Source organism: Rhinolophus sinicus, linkage group LG02 (genome assembly GCF_036562045.2).
Source record: "Rhinolophus sinicus isolate RSC01 linkage group LG02, ASM3656204v1, whole genome shotgun sequence".
Classification (NCBI taxonomy): Eukaryota; Metazoa; Chordata; class Mammalia; order Chiroptera; family Rhinolophidae; genus Rhinolophus; species Rhinolophus sinicus.
Genome location: NC_133752.1, coordinates 200,201,181 through 200,224,628, shown reverse-complemented (window position 1 = coordinate 200,224,628; position 23,448 = coordinate 200,201,181). Strand labels below are relative to the sequence as shown.

The following is a 23,448-nucleotide window of genomic DNA, read 5'->3' as shown; positions in this document are numbered from 1 at the left end:
TTGGGACATATTGGGGGATTCATGGAACTCTCGCCTTCTCTGATCTCAGATGAGAGGAAGGGGTCCCGAGATCCTCCTGGAAGACCGTGCTGGCTTCTTTGGTTGGGACTGGCAATCTTGCTGGGGTATCCTCTGTATCCCAAGGTCCCTGAATAAGGAAAAATTGACTTTAATTAATAAATCCATTAGCTCTATAGACCCTGTGGCCGCTCAACCAATCACTCAGGTGGCGTCAATTGTGCAGGAGCTGGGCCCCGACCTGGTAGGAGAGAACATTAGGCTTCAATGATTACAGTCAAGTATGAATCACAAGTTGTAGGGTAATTACCTAAAGCAGGGGGAGGAGCTGAAAGACTGGGGCAGAGGACACTTAAGGAGAAGGAAACTTAAAAGTCCTTCTGGAAAGAAAACTTAAAAGTTTTTCAGTGTGTGGGGGGGCTACTCATTGGCCTGTATCACTGTGATTACACTCCTGACTCCATTTCTGCAGCAAGTCTCGGCTCTGCCCTCTGAAAGTTCCAAAACATCATCCTCCGTGGCCTTCCATGAAGGACACGAAAGCACATTGTGCGTGAGGGGGGCGTTTTCTTCTGGCCTTAGAAAGCTGGGTGGTCAGGTCTGCACAAGGCAGAAGCACCGCCCCTCTTGCCGGCTGTCAGTCCTTTTGCAATATCACTTTTCCAAAAGGACATTTTTTTCACGTTTGTATTCTCGCTAACTTTGTGTTCCCAAATCCACACGCCCTCTACATGTAGTCCTAGGTGCTTCGGACACATCGGGCTTCTCTGGGCTCAAATCCACAACCTTTCTAGGAGCTGCCTTGTCCAGCTGAGGGCACCACGTGTTGTGTCTGCTTGCTCGCAGGCCGTGAAAGATTTCATGAGTCAGGTAGAAATATAAAAGGAAGGTTCATTGAAGTCAGAGGAGGGTCCGCTGGGCAGAATCTGCTGGGAACTACAGCAAACTACTGGGTGGAGACTTTGTTTGGTCTCAAGTTTTATATTTTCTAACCAGGATGTAAATTGCTTCCGCCATAGTGGAATTTTCTGTTGAGTTTGGCTTTGTCGTTGGGGTAGGGGAAGGTGCAGTTAAACCAGTTATTGGCAACCTTTGCATATGTTATGTAGATTAAAGTTGGAGCCAGGTGTGAATCCCACACAGATGTAAAACCTCTCCCAAGTCACAGGGCCAGCACTGGGCTGGAAGCAAATAGACACTTTGAAAGTGGCGTGCACAGCAAGCAGAAGCAGTAAGGCCCAGCAGGAAGGAAGGGAGAAAGAAAAGTTTTCAAAAAGCCCCAAGCCAAACCACACCCGTCAAATCAAACCACACCAGAGATCCAAATCTCAAACTGAAGATACAGATGTAGTGCCACTGTAACCCGAGGCCAAAGGAGTCCGGGGCTCGTGCTGCCTGCGCCACTCAGCTAATAGACCAACTGTGGAGAATAAGCAGAATAAGACCGACTGGGTCATAGAATAAGCATTTATTATCAGAGCACCGGTGGTCTGAGAACGCAGCGGGTTAACACCTCCAAACACTGCTGTAACATTCTCAGACCGGCTGGGGGTATTTAAGGAAAATCAGGGCGTTCTCCCAGAGGCTGCAGGACATCCTGGGAGTCTGTTCTCATTTCATGACACCCTTCACCCCCCTCCACCCCCCTCCACCCATGTCGTCATATCTTGTGGCGCTGGGTCCCAAACGGTGGGGGAGTAACCTGGGAAAATGCTAAGCGATAGAGTTTGTAATTAGCAAGCATCTACAAGGTGATCTTCTAAGATAAGGAGCAGGAACTGGGACCGGGCATCCCTGAGCATTCTGAGTACAGGGGGCCCAGCTGGGCCCTGCTTCACCACCTACAATCTCTCTGTCCCAACACCACGTGGGGCCTTCCTGAGCGCACGCAGGGTGAGGCGCCCAGCCCTGGGCCTGGGCGGGAGGCTGAGCCCTCCTAGGCCTTTCCAGCTGGAGGCGTTTCTCGCTGTGTCTGTTCCTGGGCTTGGGTGCCTCCGACCCTGTAGGAGCTAATGCAGCCACAGGTCCCCTAGAGGTGCTCACCCAGCTTCAAGGGCTCCTCAAGGAAGGCCCACGGGATGGCTCCCTGCCCTCTTTTTCCTTTTTCTGGTTTGGAGGTTATACACTCTGTTTCTGGTCTTTTAGAGGCTGCCTCAAAATCACTAGTCGTGTGCTTAAGCTATCAAAGTCTAAAGTTAAGAAAGTCGTACTTTTACCCCCACCCAGACAACACGATGACCCCCAAACCTCGGGACACTTGAAGCCCCCACTCCCTCTGACTCTTGCTGTTGTCCTGCTGTTTGTGGGTTTTTAACCCCACTAGCCATTTTAATTCCCATTACTGGTACATCAGTGATGTTTAGGTTTACCCACGTGCATTCTGCTGCAGACACATTCTCTAAATGTCCCTTAGGCAGCGCCTGGTGGGGACACACTCAGACTAGTTATTGGCCTACAAATGTCTTTTTCACGCTTTTGGGGGGATGAGATAGTTTCTCTGCAGGAGGAGTCCAGGTTGGTGGCATTTGTCTCAGCACTTGAGGGCATTGTCCTCCTATCTTGGCTTTTTCTGCTGCTCTCGGAAAATCAGCAGGTCTCCTCGCTCTCCCAAGTGAGCCGTGCCTCATTTGCCTGCTGTTAAGCCTGTTTCAATGCTGCGTCTGGGTGTGTGGCTTTATTTTTATTTACTGTAATGGGGTTCCGTGGTCTCCTCTAACGTGCCACTTGTGGCATTGGTCAGTTAGGAGACATTTTCAGCCATTATCTCTTTAAATCGCCCGCATCTCCTGCCCTCCCTCCCTCCTTCCCACCAGAACTCAGAGGGATGTTTGCTAAACCTGAGTCTCTCCCTGAATCTCCCTTTCATTTGTTCACTTTGTTTCCTGTGCTGCATTCTGAAAGTCTCCTGATCTGTTTCCAGTTCATTCTGTCTTCATTGGTGTCTAGCACACTATTAATCCATCTGTTAAAATGTTAAGTTTAGTTATAATAGTTTCATTGTTTTAGAAGTGCTGCTTAAAGGTATTGGGTCATTTTTGGAGTTTCTTTCCCTTGCCTATCATTTCTAAATAGTATTTGAAGATATACAGTCAGTGTTATTCAGCGTCTGATGAGGTCTGATGATTCTAATCTGTTCATGCTTGTGCCACCGCCCATTCTGCTGGCAAGTTCTCACATTTTATGATAAACAGCTCATTTTCTTTAAACAATCAATTGTGGGGATTCTTTGCATTCCTTCAGAACGCAGGTCTTTGCCCTGCCAAACTACCACGGAAGGTGCTCAGGCATCGCTTGAAATCCACAGTGGGAAGCGTTGGTGCCCACCCCGCCCCCACTCCAGGATTTCTCAGGAATTTCTTGTATGGATGGTTTGGGGGCTGACAGGCTCTGCGTGCTCTGGGATTTCCCCCCATAGCTCAGCACCTGGGAGCTCCCCCGCCTGCAGTCCCCAGGGCAGGGAAGGCATAGCCCTCAGGGTTGCTGCTTCAGTGAGGTGTGTCTATCACACCTCTTAAGGGTGGTCTTCTGCTCCCCACACCCTAGAGGCCTGAGGACCTGGGCGCCAGCAGCCTGAGCTGGCAGAGCCTCAGAAGGAAGCTCTCAGGGCTCTGTGGGGTCCCTCCCTGGCCTTGACCTAGTCATTCCTTGCTACTGTGCCAGTTTTGTGTTGCTTTTAAGAAGATGTGTTTCGTATTTTATGGCCCGGTTTGGTGGTTTTCCCCAGAAGGGTTGGTCTGGGCCCCAGAGCGAGAGTTCTTGCACACACCCCTGTCCCCTCCACCGGCCTCCCTCCTCCCTCTTTCACCCCAGACCTCTCAGCTCCTCACACCCTCTCCCAGGGCCCAGGGCTCCCTCTTCTCCTTCCTCCATCGTACACACCGCGGGGAGCCCGAGCTCATGGCCTGGTGGCCTGGCGGCCTGGCACGTTAGCCGGAGCCTGGCCCAGTCCTTGGCTTGGAGCTGGCGTAGCCTCGTCCCTTCTGGCTCCATGGTGGGCCCTGTTGAGCCCCGGTTTGCATCGGTGGGCAAAGAACTGCCCCACACAGCCGCCACCCTTGGCCGCTGTGCCTGCTTACCCCCGAGACTCGGCCTCCCCACCCTGTGCCCAGCGTCCACGCCCCCACCTCCTGCCTCCCACACTTTCATGGGCCTGCCACGCATGCCCTGGCCTGTCCTGTGGGCCAGGCGGCCCCGGCCCCTTGGGGAGGCTTGTTTCCGGGCTCTGGCTCAGCATTTGCTCCAGGCTCCAGGAAGCTGTAGGCTGCTTTGCATAGGCACTGGCTGGCCCCATCACTACTCACTCCACCCAGACCCCACCAGGAATACGGGGAGGAATGACTCAGCCAGGCCATTGGCAGTGGGTGGCTCCGGCAAGCTGGTGTCCTGGCAGGGCCTGAGGTGCTCCTGGGTGGCCTTGCTGGCTGGGAAGTACCCTGAGGCCCTGATCGCCTGGGGAGCGCCCATCCTTCCCCATCTTTCCCCCCTCCTCCCCCTTCCCCATCCCACTAAGGGCCACACACAGCCCCAGCACAGACAGGAGAGGAGGGTCTTGGCACCAACGCACTGCACTGCCTGAGGAGGGCTGGCTAGAGACCTGGGAAATGGCCTCAGCGAGGGCAGTGGCTGGGGCCCAGAGGATAAGGGTGGAGGCCACAGGAGTCTGGCCAAGGGCCCGGCCTCTTGGGGGGTCTTAAGAGCTCACCTGCCTGCTGGCCTCACCCGCCCTGGGGTGTTGGAGGAACTGTGAAAACCCCTGTGAAGCAGCAGCTCCCATCTGTCCCCACAGGGAGGGGGGGGTGGAGTGGCCTCGCAGGGGCCTGCCTGTGACAGCCTCTGCTGGGCCACCCAGCTGCATGGCCAATGGCCAACACAGAGCCCCCCTGCCCATGAAGTAGTTCTGCCACAGCCGCTAGTGCACCACAGGCAGTTAGTGGGCAGAGTAGCCTCACACTGGGAGCAGGGGCCCATCGGTCAGCGCTTGGTGAACTTGTGGCCCTGACACACCAATCTCCCTTCAGAGCCCCTCCAGCCACTGACGTGCCTGAAGCTCTGGGTCCCGGTCCAGCGTGCCTGCAGAGGGCATGGGCAGCTGCCAACTGGCCCTTGTCTCCTGGCATCCAGCCCCAACTGTGCCCCCCATCTTGGTCGAGCTCCAGGGGTCTGAGCTCAGGAATGCCAGGGCAGAAGGGCTGGGTCTCTCTGGGCCTGGGCTGTCTTGAGGAGGGCCAGGGGCAGTTCAGGGCGGAAGAGGGCTGGGGAAAGTGGCTCCCCTCAGGCACAGTGGGAGGGCCCACAAGAGGAGGCAGGATGGGGGTCAGAGGGCCAGGGGCCCTGCAGTGCCTGCCCGCGCCCATGTGAGCCCTGGAGCCACCTCCTTGTGGGTCTGCAGGCACCCTCCACACAGCACAGGCTGAGAAACAGTCCAGGGGCCCTGGCTGGGCACCGCTGGCTCCTGCGCTGAGGGCAGGCGCCCCTGCTGGCTCTGGGGGAGGCTCATGGTGGTGATGGGGCTATGAGCTCCAGGGCAGTTGAACTTGCTCATGATTTCCTGCAGCAAGCCCTCCAACTGCTTCCCCACAGGCAGAGGACTAGCAGGACCAGGGTGGCTGCCCTGGGCCCACCTATTGCACCTGGCTGGGACCATCCGGGCTTCTAGGGTGGGGAATGAGAGCACATGAGCAGGGCAAGGCGGACCTCCCCACACCCACTGCCATCAAACCAGAGACCCTACGCCCTCAGGACCCCACTCCTTGCCTTGAGTGGAGGTCTCTGGTTTTCTGAGGCGGGGAACAGAGTGGGGTCTGTGTGGGAGTAGGTAGGCTTGGAAGCTACCTAGCTGGGACTGGACTTTCAGCGGATGAGGGTGGCCTTGAGGGGCGGGGTACTACAGGTGTCCTCTCTGGGGCCAATGGGCGTGGTCTGGGTGGTGGGCGTGACTTCATGCACTGATGGACCACTCCATGGGTCTGGTGGGTGGCCTCCGGGCGGGGTCTGGGCTGGTGGGCGTGGTCTGGCCAGTGCAAGCCGTCTGGGCAGGTGGGCTGAGAGTGTTCCAGGCAGGTGTGCACGGCCTCAGGACCTCTCTCTCTCCCCCAGGGCTGCCGGGGGACCTCCCCACGCTGCCGTGTCTAGTGTGCTGCAGCTCGCTGGCGCCCGCCCGGTCCTGCAAGCGCTGCCGCTCCTTCTGCACCGCGGTCCTGCACGGTGCCTCCTTCGTGCCGCTCGGCCGGCCTGGCGGCCCAGGAACGCCGTGACACGGAGGACCAGGACCCGACGGACGCGTCGAAGCCTCCAGAGCGCGGCTTGTTTCTTTGGAATCTCCACGTAGATGAGGGACCTTGTATACAGAGCTATTTTAGCGAAATTGTGCAATCTTAACCGTGGTATTTCTTATGGAGCCCCCACCGCATACCAATGCCTGCGCCCCATGCTCACATCCATACCCCGTGTATCCCAAACCCAACTTGTGCCCCACCCCACAACCCGCACCCCTCGCCTTGTCCCTGCCCCAGCGCAGGCAGAGGAGAATGAGCTGCCCCTCTCCAAGGTGCTCCTCCTGTGGAGCCCCTCCTTGCTAAAAGCTCCCCATCTCTAGCCAGAGCTCAGACAAGGCTGCGACTTATTCATTCATTTATTCAACAAGTCTTGCTCTGCTGGTCCAGGCTTTTTGCACTCGTGTCTCCTTCCAGCATGGCCCTGGACGAGGGGGTGCAAGTGGTGCCCGCCCTGGGCCAGACTCTCACATCCCACAACAGTTGGACTTCTGGGCCCTCTGGCTGTCAGTGAGCCTCGCGGACTTTGGAACCCCAGGGTGGGGGGAGCCCCTGTGGACTCTGTGGGCTCAGGCTGGGTGTTCTAGGCCCCCAAGTCCACACAGGACTGGGGGTGGGCTGTGAGGAGTTGCCAGGGCCAGCTGTTTGTCGACAGTGGGAGGGTCTGTAGCCCCCAGCCCTCAGAGACAAGACAGGAGCCCTGAGGGAGAGGGGCCCATCCCCACCATGCTTCTCCCCCCACGGGCCTGCCCCCAATGAAGTCACATAGTTGGATCTGCTGTCCAGTTCTGATCACCTGTGGTCCCTTGGCAATCAGATGGCACGTTCAGTGAGCCAGGTATGTCACTTGGTGGGGTGGGCCCATCCTGGGGCATGAGGGGCCCATTGGGGTATTTCTTGGGCTACATGGGCCTCCTGGCTCTAAGGACAGACTGTGCCATAGAGTCATCTGGTATAGCAGTGACCGCGCCACCGGTCGTGGAGGCTGGCATAGGGAGTGCTCTCTCTCTCTCTCTCTCTCTCTCTCTCCCTCTCTCTCTCTCTCTTTCTCTCTCTCTCACTGTAGCCACAGGTGAACACTGCTGGAGGTGGGGGCCCCATCCGCATTTGCTTCACCTTCCTGACAGTGCAGGACAGGGTGCCCAAGCCCTGCGGTGACCACAGATCAGGCAGAAGCAGGGCTGAGACGCTAGCCCCAGAGGGAGGGAGGCTGGGCATAGGGCTCTGGCACCCAGGCCAGTGGCAGGGAGGTGAGCACCATGGCCTTGGGTGGTGCCTGCTGGCAGGTCCCACACTGCGCTAACGTGCACTCAGTGTCCTTCCCAGCTCCTTCCTGCCTGGGGCCTGAGTCCACTTCATGGAACACCTTGCCCAGTGCTGCCTGGTCTGCACTGACAGCCGCCCCAGGGACCTGCCTGCCTGGGCTGCCCGGCTTGGGGATGGTGCCACTCTGGGTCAGCTCCCCTCCACACTTGGGGTGCCTTGTTGGGGTTCCAGGCAGACCCCCAGCCACCTTGGGCCCAGCACACCTAAGAGCTCCCAGCCATACAACCCTTCACATGCCCCCCACTCATGGGACAGGGCCCTCCTGGGGCCAGAGGTACTCACCTGCCTGGCAGGTGCAGGCAGAGGGCTGGACATGGACTCAGGGCCTGCCCAGGGAGGGAAGGGACCGAGGGGCCCAGAGTGGCACCTTGGTTCTCTCTTGCTCATTGCCCTGCATGTGGCCGGTGGGGCTGAAGGCAGATAGGATGCTGTGAGCCTCTGCCTGGAAATTTCTCCCTAGCAGGAAGATTCAAATGAGAAAAGGACTGTGGAGTGATGCCCCAAACAGAAGCCAGGCCCCAGAATTACAGGCCCTGGGACACTGTCCTCGTGTGAGGGAGTGACACGAGGGCTCAGCAAGGGGGGTCAGCCTTTCGCATCCGGAAGGGTGACGGGGCCACTCGGGACTTGGGGTGGAGTCCCAGGTCCCATTCCAGGAGAGAGCTATCCCAAGGGGGTCAGGGTTGGAGGTGGCAGCTCTGGGGTGCAGGCACCCAGGATGGCTCCCGCTCCCGTGGCTGGCACAGCCGAGCTAGACAACCGGGGTCATTGGCCACTGTCCATCCCCTGCCATCAGGATGGCTGCCTGAGAAATAGGGGTGTACCCAGGAACCGTGGGGTGTGTGGGATCCCTCCTAGGTCCCACAGGCCCACAGCCAGCCCTGCTCCAGCCACTAACCCCATGGGGAACCCAGTTACCTGGGGCCCCCAAAACTCAAGTTTCCAGGAGTCTTTGGCAGCTTAGAAAGGCCCTGGGCGTCTGGCCAGAGTCCAGGGCCCCAAGGCGAGCTGGGACAGGCGGGAAGTTGTGGGGCTGTGGCTTCAGCCGGCCCACTTGGGCTGTGTTCCACTGGGAACGGAAGTGTCTGTTCCAGAGGCTTTCTTTTTGTCTCTGGGGCTGGAGCCACAGACTGGGGAGGCAGGAGCAGCTGTCACAGCCTTCTGCAAGCTCATCCTCTCCGCGCGCACACAGACGCACACACCACGCAGTGGTGGCCACCGGGCAATGCTGGCCAGGTGGGCAGTCACACTCCTCTCCCTGACCTGGAGCACCTACCACAGCCTGGCCATCCCCCGGGTCACAGAATGTGGTCTCTCCTGTTCCCAGGTGAGCCCCCACTCCCTCTTAAGCGCTGGTTCCTCCGACGGTGAGCACTAACCTGGCACCTTTGGTATGGGGGGGGCCCTGGAGGCAGTGGGTGACAGGAGGCTGAGGGGACCTGGGGTCTGGGGACCCTGCAGTGCTGCTCTGGGAAATGTTTGCTGAGAGCCAGGGCGCCGGGGAAGCTGGCACACCTGTGACCCTCCCTCTCGGAGGGGCTGAGTTAGGGGCAGCCTGAGCCCTCCTGTTTCACTGAGCCACGTTGTGTCATCTGGGCATCTGGGCTTGTGTGGACATCCACTAAGGAAATGCTTCGGGGAACATGCTCATCCTGGGCGGGAAGGGGCTGCAGGGCAAGGACACAGCTCAGAATCGGTGGTGTCCCGGGACTTTTCAGGGCAGAGCAGGCTGACTCAGCGTCACCTGAGGGAGGGTTCCCGCAGCACCTGCTATGAAAAGTGTGCTTGCGTCCCAAGAGGTGCCTCCGGCACAGCGGGATACGGCCTGGAAGGTGTCCCGTGGGCAGTGGGGGACATGGCATGGAGAGAGCACAGGTGTCATGGCCATGGGGAGGGGTCCTCACTGAGCACCTGCTGTGTGCACTGTTCTGGGTGGGGGAAGCAGGGAGCCAGACACAGCCCCTGCCCTCGGGAACTGTGTTCTACTTGGGGAAAACACACAAAACTAGACTGAGGTGGTGACGACAGCTCAGGAGAAGAGGAGAAAGGGCAGAGGGGAGAGGCGGCCTGGGGTGAAGGCTCGTCATGTGTGCCTCTGGGCGGTGGCCAGGCCCCCAGGGACACTTGGGGACACTTGGTCCTCTTTCAGGAAGAAAGGCAGCTCCAAGAAGCCTAGGAGTGTGTCCAGCGGACGGACCCCAGGAGCTCAGTGAGGGACAGAGTGGGGTGACTAGAGCGCAGGGGCAAGGGTCAGGCAGGGCCTCGGAGGCTGGGGGCTGAGCTCAGATCAGAGGCGCAGGGACCCACGGGGGTGGGGCTGGGAGAGGTGCTCTCAGGCTGCTGGTGGGTGTGGAGGAAACAGGTGGGTCCAGCTGGGGGACAGCAGCCCAGACCTGCCCCACAGTGGAGACGGGGAGGTTAAGGGACTGCTGGGGGTGGAGCTGGCAGGACGGGCCCTGGGCCCTGGGCCCTGGATGCACAGGGAGGGACAACAGAAGTTGGCCTTAGGTAGCCTTGAGCCTCAGGAGCCTCAGGATTGATGGAGGAGACAGTCCTGAGATGGGAGCCTGGGGGCAAGTGGTGGGGGAAGAAACTCATTTGGGAAATGCGGGGTTTGAGACGCCCATCAGACACAGAGAGCTGATGTTTGGGGGCAGCCTGGTGTGGGAGTGGAGGCCAGGGCGGGGCCATCCCACCTTGGGAAGGGACAGGATGGTCAGAGGCTGAGGACTGAGCCCACCCCTCCCCCCGGGCTGTGAGGAGGGAAAGAATCTTCCAAGAAAAGGGAGGAGAGGGAGAGGGAGAGGGACAAGGAAGGGAGGGAGAAGAGGGCTGCACTGCCCTCGCTCTAGCTCGCTGCTGCCCCCCCCCCCGCAGGTGCCCCGCTGGGCCAGTGGGGTTCAGGGAGGAGGGGGTGCTGCTGCAGGTTCAAAAGGAGGGGTTAGGACAGGAGAGGGAGCAGGAAACCTCAGTGGGAGCCCAGGCCCAGTGAGGGCAGCACGAGGGTTCCAGACCCCACCTCAAAGACGGCTCAGGGGTCCCTCTCCACAAACACCCTCAATGTCTGGCCGGGAAGCCCCAAGAAGCCCAACAGAAAACCCAGGACTTCTACATCCCTGTGCTGCCCCACCCCTCGCAAGGCCCAGGGCACGGGGCCAGCCCTTTCCCTAGTCTCCACCAAACAGCCCACATCTCCCCGCCTGCGTGGGTCTCCCCAGCATGCTCTGCTGTCTCCTGCACACACTGGGCCAGCTGCCCACTCCTGCCTTTCCCCACACCCTGCTCAGTCACAAGCTGGAGGGGGCGCCCAGGTGGGCTGGCCAGCCTGGAGGAGCCCCTGGGGTCTCTGCCTCTGGCTGGTGGGCAGGGCTGCAGGGAGAAGGTGTCCAAGGCAGTCTGTTCCTCTGACCGCGGTAGGTTTTGTGGCAGCTGGAGATAGAGGAGCAGCACGCCAGCAGTCTCTAGGGAGACGTCATGGTGGTCAGAAATGGGGTGGTGACAGCGGGGTGAAGATCAGACAGACTTGCGACATGGAGCAGAGGACAGACATTAGTGGGGGAATGGATGAGATGCAAGACTGGCCTGGAGTTCAGCCAAGAGGAACGCGCCCGCAAGTGCGCCCTGCCTCACCAGCTGTTACCGTAGGGATGCTGGGAAACGCTCCTACCCCAAAGGAAAACTTGTTTAGAAACGGGGTGGGTGGGGGATTTCGCCAGTAGCAGTGCTCCCCAAATGCAAAGAATAGACACGGACCCGACTTTGATTCTTCCACTGTCCCACCTGTGCCACCAGCAGGAAGTCAGGGTCTCCATCTTGAGCCCCCAGCCTACTGTCAGAGCTTCCTAGGTCTCCAGAGGGTCAATTCTCTCCGAGGAAGGGAGCAGAGGTCACCACTGCGGTTGCTTCTTGCTGCCACTCGGTGTCGCTGTTGAGCACGGCCCGTGCCCTGCGGAGCCACGGGCAGCACCTGCCCTGGTAGTCGTGCATGTAGCCGGGGGCAGTGAGGCCTAACGGTCCACAGGTCCAAGTCGCACCATTTACTGAGTGACCACTGTGTGCCGGCCTCAGGCTGGATTCTCACAGGGCCAGTGCCCCCAGATACCGAGGAGGGACCAAGGACTGTGGCCCCCTCACACCCCACTGGGGAGTAAGGGTCTGAGTGACTCTTTGGCCCATCCAGGCTGGGTTCAGGAGCTGGGGCAGGAGGTGGCCGAGCTCACCTCTCACCACCTCTCATTGTTTGGTCTCCAGGGCTTCACCTGCAGGAACCACATGAACCGTGAGTACATCCTTCCCAGTCATCAGGCCACCCAGGCCACCAGGGTCCCCTTATCCTCCCTGGGGTTGGGCCTGTCCCTGTCCACAGCCAGGTGCTCATGCCCAATGGTGGGCTTGCTGGATGTAGCGGTCACACATTCTTTCCTGGTTTACTAGACGACGTCACGTGGCTTTCCGCAGTGGCCAAGCCAGGCCACATCCCAACCAGCAACACACAGAAACGCCCTCTTTTTCTTATGAGACTTTCCCATGTTTGCCCAATGTAAAATGATACCCCACTTCAAAACAGCTTTGTTGTCTTTGTAACACTGTTTACTAAAAGGAACATAAGTGACTTGGAATGTATTATATAAGCAGGAAAGTTAAATCTCGCTCCAAGGCCCCCATACAGAATTAAGTATTATTTGCACTAGGAAACCATTGTTGAGACATTTTTGTAGGCAAATGTAAGTTAATAGGATAGACTGAAATATTCTATAAGAATGAAATTACCTTATGCCATTTAAAATAAGAAAAAATAAAGAAACGGCTAAACTTTAATGAAATGTTTCTTCACCTCAAGAGGTGCTGTTTCCTCAGATCCCCTCCGAAGTTGTGGAGATGGTAAAGCAGGCTGGGTGGAAGGGGCAGCGTGGCCCACGTGGAGCCACAGCACAGGCCCTGAGCCCAGGCCGTTTCCACGGTACCACCATCGCGTGACCAGCTGTGGGTTTAGTGGTTGTTGGGCATTTACTGGTGTCAACTCACGTCGCTGGTCATTCTGCTTCAGGACCCTCCGAGCGGAGGGCCAAAGCCACCGCTTTCCCAGGCGAGCTGCTGTGGCCCGAGCTCCGGGGCTCTCTCTGCCATGGACCCTGTCCACACACGTCTCCCGCAGGCTGTGCTGGGGAGGTGTCTGATGAGGGCCTGCAGAAGTCTCTCTGTCCTGAATGTGGTCACTCACTCAAGCCACTGGGTCACCTTGCGGGGTCCCACTGCGCTTTCTCAGCCTGCAGCTGTGTCCTCCTCTGCCATCACTGGGGCCCATCGACTGTCCCCCTCCCTGGTTACCATTCCGTCACTCCGAGCCAGTAGTTTAATTGTCAGCCAAATCTGCCCATAAGCGCATTTCTCCTGCGTGTATTGCCTCTGAAATCGGGCTGTTGGGGCCTCCCCTTGTTCCTTGGTCGATGGGTATGTCCCCTCCAATTGTCCCGCTGTTTGGCCGTCTGCCTTTGATTCCTTGTTTCACTGAGCCTGGGTCCTTATTCAGACGTTCTGTCCATGGAGGCGCCCGAGGAATGTCCCTCCAACCCTTGGTTACATTTTCTTCTACCCCTGTTCTTTGCCATCTTTTGAATTCTGTGTTCCTTTCTCCCTCCAACCTCCCTTCCTTCCTTTCATTCTTATTTAAATTTTTCTATCCTGTGTTAGTGCCATTCTTTCGGATTTGGTCCCACTTCGCAGCTCTCTACAGATTCTGCCAGATGTTGGATTTCCAGCGGTCACATCTGAGCAAGGCCACGCTGTCTCCGTCCTTGTCCCTCCCCGCTTGCTGACCCATGCTGTCTCTGGTAGAGCGAGTCCCCTCTTTGCCCCTTTCTTTCCTCCATTGTTCCAGGAGATGGTGGTGGCAGTGTGGGGTGGCATCCCTGAATGCTCAGATGCCAACAGAGCAATGACAGTTGAAACAAGGGGTGACAACGCTGACAACAGCGTGAGGTGTAGGCTCCCAGCACCGGAGGAGAGGCCGACACTGCAGGCGTGTGGGATTTTGGCATCTATGCAGCAGGCAGCAGACCGAGTGCAGGAGAACCCCAAACAGACAGCAAGGAGTCCCTGGAAAGTGTGCAGCCAACTTGGGAAGAGCAGCGGAAGCCAGGGCTGCCCCAGTCCAGTGGCTGCTGGGGCCAGAGGAACGGTCAGCCCCACTGTCCCCACTGGGCTATGTGAGCTGGCCCCACACAGAGAAGTCTGGAGTGGCAGCAAGGATTAGCAGAATGAGGATGTCAGAGTCAATAAAAACGGGGTACAGAGAGACGCAGATGAGGGGAAAGAGCAATCCTGAAAGGGCAAAACTGAAAAAGCAATCCACCATATTTTTCAATGCTACACAAAATCAATGGATGAGGGAGCTTTGTGACGTGAGAAAAGCCACCAGAACAAAGCCTCCTGCTGAAAGCTCAGGGAAACGCAATTCCCATAAATGTAAGGAATGGAATGATATCAAGGACACATTCCAGAGGAGCAATGATAATAAAAAGAGAATAAAGAATAGAATGACATCCCAACAAACAGTGGGAGTGCACCAAGAAGGCGAAAAAAATCCCCAAACTAACATTTCGCTTCAAAATGGGTTAGCACACTCAAGAAAAGGACGTAAGAATGATATGAACAAAAATTTAAAATATTCAAAAATGAGGTGACAACACTCAGAATTAGAAATAAAAGAAAAACATTTTAGAAAAACTACATTAGAAGAGCACAAGAGTGAATAGACCCAATGCTGAGTGCCTTGAGTGAAAAAGAAGAAATCAATTATTTAAAAATCAAAAAGAAATTAAAAAGTGAGATTAAAATGATGTGCGCATAAAGGGTAAATGTTGCAGAGCCAAAGAATGTCCAAACTACAGATGACATCTGAAGAAGACCAAAGCAACAGAACGAACACTAAGAACTACAGTTTAAGAGATTAAAAAGAATTGTTTTCTTGAAACTAGATATTGAAAGGGCAAGCCACACACCTAAGAATACCAATTCTGAATACCCAATACCAAAATGTATTTTAGTAAAACCACTGGATTTTAAAGAGGACAAGTCTTATGGGTCTCTTGGCAGAATTTATAATGGAAAGAAAGGTATATTGTATCAGATTTTTCAATCGCAGCATTTTACGCTAGAAGAAAAGGGACAGCAAAACTATAACGCACAGTATAGTGAATACAGGCAACAATATTGTATTATAATCAGCAAACTTGCCAAGACCCTAGGTCTTAATTATCCCAGTCCCACAAAAGGAAATGATAATTATGTGGCGTGACTGAGGTGGTAACTATGGTTATAGTAGCCATCGCATTGCAGTGCATAAATACCAAATCAACGTAACCTATGCCTCCCATTTACACAGTGTTATAAGAAAAACTGAAAACTTCAGGTATAAAGGTGCAACCAGCAGGGACTCATGGGATATTGTCCCCATGACGCTCTGCTAAGTAGCGCAGCCTGTCAGAAATGCGGATGAGAACTAAATACATGGCCGTTTGCGAAACTGAGACTTCATGCTGCACGGAGAGATGGGTGGCATGGAACACATTCTGACAACATGGAGCTTTCATTGACTTTTTATTGCTTTTCTGTTTCCTATTTCATCGGTTGCCACGCTGTTCTTTATTATTTCCTTTCTTCTGATTACTTTGAGTTTCTTATTCTTTTTTTTTTCTCCAGTCTGAGATGTAATTGACTTAAAACAGTGTATTACTTTAGGGTTTGCATTTCTTCTTCTTTCTCTAGTGCCTTAAGGTGAAAGCTGAGGTCACTGGTTTCAGATCTTTTCTTTTCTAATACAGGAGTTTAGTGCTACAAATTTCCCATAAAGTACTGCTTTAGTAGCATCCAATTTTTAAATATGTTGTCTTTTCATGTTCATTTAGTTCAAAGTCGTTTTTAATTTCCCTTTTCATTTCTTCTTTGGCCTATGGGTTCTTTAGAAGTGTGCTGATTACTTTACAAATATTTGGAGATCTTTCCAGAAATATTTTGTTGATGTCTAAATTAACTGCATTTTGGTCAAACACGATCGTTTGTATCCTTTTAAATTTATTGAGGCTGTTTTATGGATCAGAATATGGCCTAGTTTGATAAATGTTCCATGTACACTTGAAAAGCATGCAGATTCTGCTGCCATTGGGTGGGTGTTCTAGAACGTCAATCAAAGGTTGATTGATTGTGTTGTACAGGCTGTATTCTTTCTGATTTCTGCCTACTTGTTCTGTCAATTATAGAGAGAAGACTATTGAAATCTCCAACTATAATTGTGGGCTCATCTATTTCCCCAGGTAGTTTTATCAGTTTTATTTCATGTATTGTGAAACTCTGATATTAAGTGTGTAAGCATATAGGATTGTTATGTCCTTCTGATGAATTGCTGCCTGTAGTGTTATGAAATGCCTCTCTTTGGTAATCTTTGGTAATCTTTGGTAATATTCTTAGCCATGAAATCTATTTCTGGTATTCTGGCTTTCTTTTGATTATTATTAGCATGTCATGTCTCTTTTCATTTTTATCCTTTTACTTTTAACCAATTTGTATCTTTTTTGAAGTACATTTCTCATAGGCAGCATAGGGTTGAGTCTAGCTATTTTATACAATCCGAAAATCTTTGCCTTTTTTGTGGGGGGAGGGGAACAGGACTTTATTGGGGAACAGTGTGTACTTCCAGGACTTTTTCCAAGTCAAGTTGTTGTCTTTTCAGTCTTAGTTGTGGAGGGAGCAGCTCAGCTCCAGGTCCAGTTGCTATTGTTAGTTGCAGGGGGCACAGCCCACCATCCCTTGTAGGAGTTGAACCAGCAACTTTGTGGTTGAGAACCTGCACTCCAACCAACTGAGCCATCTGGCACTGGCTCATGTGGGAATCGAACCAGCAGCCTTCGGCGTTAGGAGCACGGAGAGCCAACCACCTGAGCCATCTGGCCAGCCCCAATCTTTGTCTTTTAACTATGGTAGTTAAACATTTACATTTAATGTGATTATTGATACGGTTAGGTTTAAATTTGTCATCCTGCTATTTGTTCCATCTCTTCTCCATTAGCCTTCTTTTTGCCTTCTTTTGGATTGAGATTTTTATGTGTGTGTGAATTCTACTTTATCTCCTTTGTTGATTACCAGCTCAAACTCTTAGTGGTTGCTTTGGGGTTACAATCTACACCTTTAACTCATGGTAACCCTTCGTGTATAGCCTAAGGATCTTACTACAGATAGTTCCACATCTCCCCTCTGGGCGTTCATGCTGCTGTACTCATTCCTGTCCCTTTCACACGTGTGCTGAGCCCTGCCAGACATTTTCATTTTTTTGTTTTGTTTAAACATTCAATTGTCTTTTAGACACATTTAAATGACAAGGAAGTATGTTTTGTATGTACCCACATGGTTTCCATGTCTGGAGCTCTTTATGCCTCTGATACAGTTCCATCTGGCATCGGTTTCCTTCATATCACAAGGACTTTCTTAACACTTTTCTGTAGTTTGGGTCCTCTGATGAGGAATTCTTTCATCTCTTGTATGCTAAAAGGGGCCCACCACTCGCCAGGGGACTGGTACCCTGACTGCACTGAGGCAAGATAAGGAGGCCCCCTCCCCAGACTGCCTGCCCCCTGGCCCAACCACCCACAAAGCTTTACCCAGATGCCAGGGAACCCTGTGCACTCACCCTCCTTCTCCCCTCCCCAGGGAACGTTTTCAACAGCTTCTGCCGGCAACCCCCTCCATCCATGTCCAGGTCAGTCCTGGAGGCTCTGATGCTCTCCACCGTTATGAAGTGTGCCCCCCAGGATGGCTGCTCCCTGCTCCTGCGTGTTCACGCCTCCCTCACGCTGCATGGTGAGAGGGCTAACACCCAGGAAATGGGGCGGTATTCTCAGGGCTCCTTTAATCCCACGACAAGTGGGGGTGGGCAGGGGAGGGTAGGTAGAGGGGCCCTGCTAACTGCACGTCCCAGACAGGAGGGGAGGAGGGGTCTCACTGCCACAGTCTGACGAGCCTGCCTGGCCCCTTCCTCCACCAGAGAGCCTGCGGGGCCTGGAGGCCTGCTCCATGAGCCTGGATACCCAGGAGACACACTGTCACAGCATGCGGGTCTCCAGGGCCTCCCGCCGGCAGCAGGTGGGGCAGCAGGTGAGGCCAGGGCCCTACCCAGACCTGCCGTCCAGCCCCAAGCCTTTGCCAGGCAGCAGCAGTTGTCCCCTGGCCTGGTCCTGTCTGCTCTCCCCTCCCGGATAACTGATCCACAATCTGCCCTGGGCTCTGCCACCCAAGGCCCAAGGAATGGGTGTCCCCTCTCCTCTGCTTGCAGACCCTGGGTTCCAGCTGTGGCAGGTGCAGCTGGCCTGGCTACAGGCGGGTGGGCAGAGGCCCCAGGTCCACCTGGCTCACACCTGTATCTGCCCAGCTCCAGGTACACTTCAACTGCTTTGAGGTGAGCATGGCCCAGAGCCTCTACATCACCCTGAGGACTGTCCCCCACTTCTGTGGGGTCCAGCTGGACCAGCAGTACAACGTGGAAGGTGGGAGCCCACAGGGCACAGCTGTCACCAGCCTCTAAGGACTGACTTGGGTGGAACCCAGCCAGGGCAGGAGGCTGGACCCTTGCTGGACAGTTTCAGCAAGGTCTTTGGCTTAATTTGGGGTCACAGCCTCCCTGGAGAGGAGGGACTTCTGGAAACTACATGGACTGAGGCCCAGCTGGGGGGGATGGCCCCTCAGGGCAGAGCAAGCTGGGCTCACCATTGCCACTGTCACTTGCAGACTGCAGAGACGAGGACGTGGGAAGGAATGTGCCCGACTGCTTTGGTGAGGCCCCCCTCAGCTGGGACCACAACCTGGGAAGACCCTCAGGTTGCTGTGGGCCCACATGCCCTCCCACCAGGGTCTTCTTCCCACCCCACTTGGGAAATCATGATGGGTCCTCAGGTGAACGACTCCCAAATGCCAGGGGCTAGCAGGGGCGGCCACCCCAGCTCAGGACAGGTGGAGCCCTGCGTCCATGACCCAGTGTCCAGTGACCTCTGGTCCCAGCGGGGCCTTCCTTGCCACCCCCTACAGCGGAGAAACTATCTTACTGGGTGGACCGCAGTCGCAAGGTTGTTCTGGTTCAGGTGCCCGAGGCCCCTGGGAGCCCCGACTACTACCTGCGGCTCTGCCTCAAGTGGTTCACTTGCGAGGATGCCGGTGAGCCGGTGCAGGTGAGATCTCAATACACCAAAGCCCATCCAGGGCCAAGCTCCGCCCCGCCCAAGCCCCGCCCACCCATGTACGAGCCCTTCCAGGCCCAGGCCCTGCTCAGGCCCCGCCTTCCACCCTTAAACTATGACCCTCAGCCCACTCATGGCCCGCCTGCCCCCAGCCCTGCCCACTCCTAGGCCAGGCGCCGCCCACCCCAGACCCCACCCACTGGACCCAGCTGCTAAGCACTCTGGTCCTGTCCGCTGCAGGTGACAGCCAACAGTGTTTCCCGGATGGTCTCTCTGCCTTATAGCCAAGAGATGCCGTGCCTGTGCCTTGAGGTCAGTGAGGGTGTGGCCCCGACTGCTGGGAGGGGACAAAGGAATGGGCAGGCCCTGCTGACCTCAGACCCTCCCACAGAGCTGGCCTGCAACCCCTGATGCGGTGCGGACCCAGACATGCCCCTTTGAAGATGGCAAGTGTCTTGTCGTCCTGCCAAGGGCTGTGGGGAGAGGGGGACAGAAGGGTGGGAGGTGGGTAGGTGAGGAGTGGCCAGCAGGGTGGGGGCCGGCCTGGTCCAGCTGGGAGGTCTGACACTGGGGGACTGAGGCGAGGGTGTGCGGCAGGCCCAGCCTCAGTGCTTGAGCCTGCTCTGGAGGGCATGTAGCCACAGCTGTGTGCCGGCAGCCCCTCCAGGTGGCAGAGCCTGTGCAGGGATATGCGTGTGCACAGTGTGTGCATATGTGTGCCTCATGTACACGCATGTGCGTGTGATGGCCTGGCTCACCTGGAGGAAGCAAGTCTTGTTGAGAGGGGTCTCCAAGGGTGCAGGAGGGACCCCTGCTCTTGGCTCTGCTGTGACACTGAACACGTGCACACACAGACTCGGGCCAGGGCCCAGAGACGCAAGGAGAACTGCACCTGAAACCTTGGCCACAGCTCATCGGTCACTCACTCAGGTGCCAGGTCCTGTGGGCCACTGGCAGGTGACATAGTGCCCAACTGACTCGAGCCCGGGGGTGGGTCCCTTCAGACACAGAGGCACTGTGGGATGCCATCCACTACCACCCAGGGAGCCAGGCACTGAGCTGGGAGCCCGCCTGTCCCGTGAGTGGCCACGTGAGCCTGTGCTGGCGCCCAGGGCCAGGGGTCCACTGCCTCGAGCTGGAAAACTCAGACCGGCCTGCACATGGCAGGGTGAGTGCCCCCTGGTGGGGATGGGGGTGAGCACAATGGCCAGGGCCCTGAAGTGAGTCCCCGCAGGTGCAGTATTCGTTGGTGGACACCCAGCCCCAGCTCTGCCTGAAGGTGAGTGAGCCGGGCCGCAGTCGGCCACGTGCACTACCAGTGCTCGTGGATGGGGGTTAGGAGGCAGGTGGAAGGGTTTGGGACATCGGGCAGGGGGTCTACAGCCCCAATCCCCATGCCTTGTCCAGCCTGGGGTCCAGCCTCCATCAGCTGCTCTGACCCCTCTCTTGGTCTGACAGTGGGTGGAACTAAGGGCTGGGTGGGGAGACAGTCCCAGGGGGCCATGAAGCAGCCCGCAAGTCCACACCCCACCACACCTGGGTCCCCCATCTCTCTGCAGTTCTCCACCAGCCTGGGCTTCTGGGTGAGGTGCCCTTTCGAACAGCCACGCTTCCCAGGTAAACTTTCCATGGGCGGGCGGAGGCTGACTGGCTGCGGCCTTTGCAGTGTGACAGCAGTGAGGCAGGGAGACAGCCTGGGTCACTGGGAGGGAGGAGGGGTGGTGCGTGGGGAGCTGAGCCTCCTCCCCTCACCCCTGCAGCCTGGAAGATGACCATCCAGTGGGCACCCTCTCGGGCCCACCTCCGGGTGGCCTTCTTCTCGCCCAGCCCCACCAGCTTCCAAGTGCGCCTGTGTCACCGAAGGAAGATGTGGCCCCTTGCCTGTCACCGAACACTGCAGGCCACACCCCTCCCTCCAGCCTCAGTGAGCCGGGTAGGTAGGCACTGTCCTGGGGAGGGTGGCCGACCCCTTCATTACCTGTAGCCCTCTATCTCCCACTGGGCCCTGAGTAGCTCCCAGAGGCTGCCTGGTGGGGAGCATGCTGGGAGGACTGACGCCCATGCCCCACGTACATGCACACACACGCAAGCGCACATGTGTGCATGAGAGTAGCCTGGTCTGCCCCTGACTGCCTGTGTCCTATGCCTCCCCCGACCAGGGTGACTTCACAACAGACCCTCCAGTTGCCTTCGTGGACATTCCCAGGGATGAGGCCTGCGGGCCTGACACGTGCATCCAGGTGGTGGTCCTGCCCTGCCCTGCCCCCCATACCTCAGTCCCCCTGCCATCAGAGACTGGGAGCTCCGGCCTCCCCAGGGCTGCCCCAGGGCCTGACTTTGCTCTAGGACCCTTCAGCCCAGCAGCCCCTCCAGGCCATCCTTCTGGGAGACTTGGGCGGGGCACAGGGAAGAGCCGCAGGCCAGGCCACACTGACCCCGCTGGCCCTGTCTGCAGGGCTGGAGGACCGACATGCACTTCTCCGCCCCCCAGCAGCTGTGTAACCTCCTGTGCGGTGAGTACCAGAGCCGGGCCTCAGCCACCTCAGCCAGAAGGGTGCAGGCGGGGGACACTCAGGGCCGCAGGAGGCCCAGAGCTGGCCCAGCCTCTGCTGTGAGCCCAGCCCCTGGTGCCCTCTCTCCCAGTCAGGGTGGATGCCACGCCTGAGTCAGGCCAGGCTTCTGAGCTCGGGTAGGGGCAGACCAGACAGAGGCAGAGGCCTGGCCTCCCCTAAGTCTCACTGCGTCAGTGGTGTTGCCCTCTCTACCCTGAGTGTCCACCATCCCTGACTAGGGCTCTGGTTCCAACTGTCCAGGAACTCACGATGTCCTTTGGCCCACCTTTGCCCATGCAGCCGCTGAGGACCAGACTCCAGGGACCTCAGACTTAACAGAGGTAACTGGCAGGTCCTAGGTTAGCCCAGGAGGGTGGCCTCCACCTGGGGGCCAGGGGCACTGGGGTATGAATGGGGGCAGGCACCCTCCTGCTACAAGCACAAAAGCTCTCCTGGCTGCTCTGGGAGCCATGGCGTGGGGAGGGTTAGGGAGGGAGGGGCCAGCCTCCAGGCATCCAGGCCCTCTGACCCTTCCCACAGCTGGCCAGCCTGACAGGATCTCAGAATGGCTTCTGAGCTCAGCTGAATCACAGCAATTCCCGGGCAGCGCTGATCCTGATACCCCCCAGGAAATGCCCCAGGGCCTGCAGAGGGCAACTCAGACCTTCGTCCTCTTCTTCCCCCACCCCTCAGCAGAGCTTTTCGGCCAAGTCTGGGTCCCATTTCCCTGCAAAGATCACCTCCAGCAGATGACAGGCCAAGTCAGGATGGTCACCCCAGGTGCCTGTGTCTGAACTGGGGCTCTTGGCCCAGGTGGACTCCTCTTGGAGATGGGACATGGACATTGCCTCACCAGGACTGGGCAGCTGGGAGGGGGCCTGCACACTGAGGCCGGAGCTTTGGGGCCTGCAGCTCCCTCTCCTTCCTTCCGTCACAAGTGGGGTGGTGGCTGAGGGAAGGTTTGCTCCCAGACAAGGCTGGTACTTGGCTGACTGAGCCAGGCCCCCATTTCTCTCTCCCCAGCTGCCACCTGGGGGACAGCACACTGAGACCAGGTGTCTCAAGAACAAGGAAGTGCCAGGGGTGGACGACTGGGGCAAAGTGGGAGACCAACTCACATCTGGGCACCCCACGCCTTGACAGAGAAGGCCAGGCTCAGAGCGGGGGGAGGGCCTCACCTGACCCTAGGCTGTGGGGCCCAGGCACCTTGTAGCTCTACATGGTGGCCCTTGGGTTGGGCTGGGGGCTTCTGGTTAGAAAAAGGGTCTTTAGCTCCTTCCTGTGTCCCCTGGGTGGGGCAGACAGAATGGCTGGGTGGGCTGTCCCCTTCCTCAGATGACCTGGCCCCTGACCTGCCCTGTCTCAGCTTGGACAGTCTCCTCTGGACAACCCCAGCTTTCCCTCCAGGGTCCTGCAGGGACTCTGCTGAGAACCAGGGCTTCTGCATGCCCCCCGGGCTCCCACCCCACACCAGCCTTCCCAGAGCTCAGGCCCCAGCCCAGCCAGTTCAGTAGGGCTGGCCACATCTCAGACGTCACATTCACTGAGGGCCACCGTGTGCCATCTGCTCAAGCACCATGGAGGACCCGTGGCCCTGCGGCGTGACTTCCGTGCCCCTGGCCAGGGGTTCCCAGCAGTTGGCCTTCCAAGTCTGCCCTCACAGAACTCTCATGCTGGCTCACACGGACCACTGGGCTGCCATCAGGAGTCCTGGTGTCGTCTCTACCTGACCAAGGTGCACACAGGCAGAGGCCCTGCAGGCCTGGCACTGGACCGTCAGCCATGCAGCCTCTGCAAATGTACTCCTAACGCCGGGCCTTGACTTCACTGTCCGTCCTCCCGCCAGCGACAGGCCGCTGAGAGATTCTCATCCCTCCCTTAATGGGGGCTGCCTGCTGCCCCCAGCTGGCTAGGGTGTGGGCAAAGCCAACATACCCCCTCCACCCAGTAAACACCTGTCTACCTGGCTTGCCTCTTCCCTTGAGGGCAGAGATGGGGTCTGCAGGACAAGGTAGCTCCTTGGGGCAAGAGGGGAGAGTAACGGGGCCGAGTTGTACC

The 23,448-nt window shown here is 56.8% G+C and overlaps 2 protein-coding genes across 15 annotated transcripts in view; both read left to right on the top strand.

The window, feature by feature from the left end:
• TTLL8 (tubulin tyrosine ligase like 8) overlaps window positions 1-7,224 on the top strand; it is a 46,706-nt gene extending 39,482 nt beyond the window's left edge. For all 3 annotated transcript variants that reach the window (XM_074326626.1, XM_074326625.1, XM_074326624.1), the window contains exon 14: window positions 6,115-7,224. In XM_074326626.1, the coding sequence (XP_074182727.1) occupies window positions 6,115-6,272 (158 nt within the window). In that variant the 3' untranslated portion in view covers window positions 6,273-7,224. The remainder of the gene's footprint in view (window positions 1-6,114) is intronic.
• Window positions 7,225-8,586: 1,362 nt separating this feature from the next.
• Window positions 8,587-23,357, top strand: IL17REL (interleukin 17 receptor E like). Of its 12 annotated transcripts, none has more exons than XM_074326612.1 (17): window positions 8,587-8,943; window positions 11,868-11,895; window positions 17,319-17,468; window positions 17,653-17,762; window positions 18,037-18,151; window positions 18,393-18,437; window positions 18,690-18,829; window positions 19,079-19,150; window positions 19,230-19,284; window positions 19,843-20,006; window positions 20,073-20,117; window positions 20,398-20,455; window positions 20,599-20,771; window positions 20,998-21,078; window positions 21,294-21,351; window positions 21,691-21,731; window positions 22,414-23,357. In XM_074326612.1, the coding sequence occupies exons 1-17, from the start codon at window positions 8,842-8,844 to the stop codon at window positions 22,528-22,530; spliced, it is 1,554 nt and encodes a 517-aa protein (XP_074182713.1). In that variant the 5' UTR covers window positions 8,587-8,841; the 3' UTR covers window positions 22,531-23,357. The 12 variants fall into 12 exon arrangements, with proteins under 12 accessions (XP_074182713.1, XP_074182714.1, XP_074182720.1 ...); XM_074326619.1 differs by having other exon boundaries at window positions 8,588-8,943; window positions 22,087-23,357; XM_074326618.1 differs by having other exon boundaries at window positions 8,588-8,943; window positions 22,084-23,357.
• Window positions 23,358-23,448: the final 91 nt, after the last annotated feature.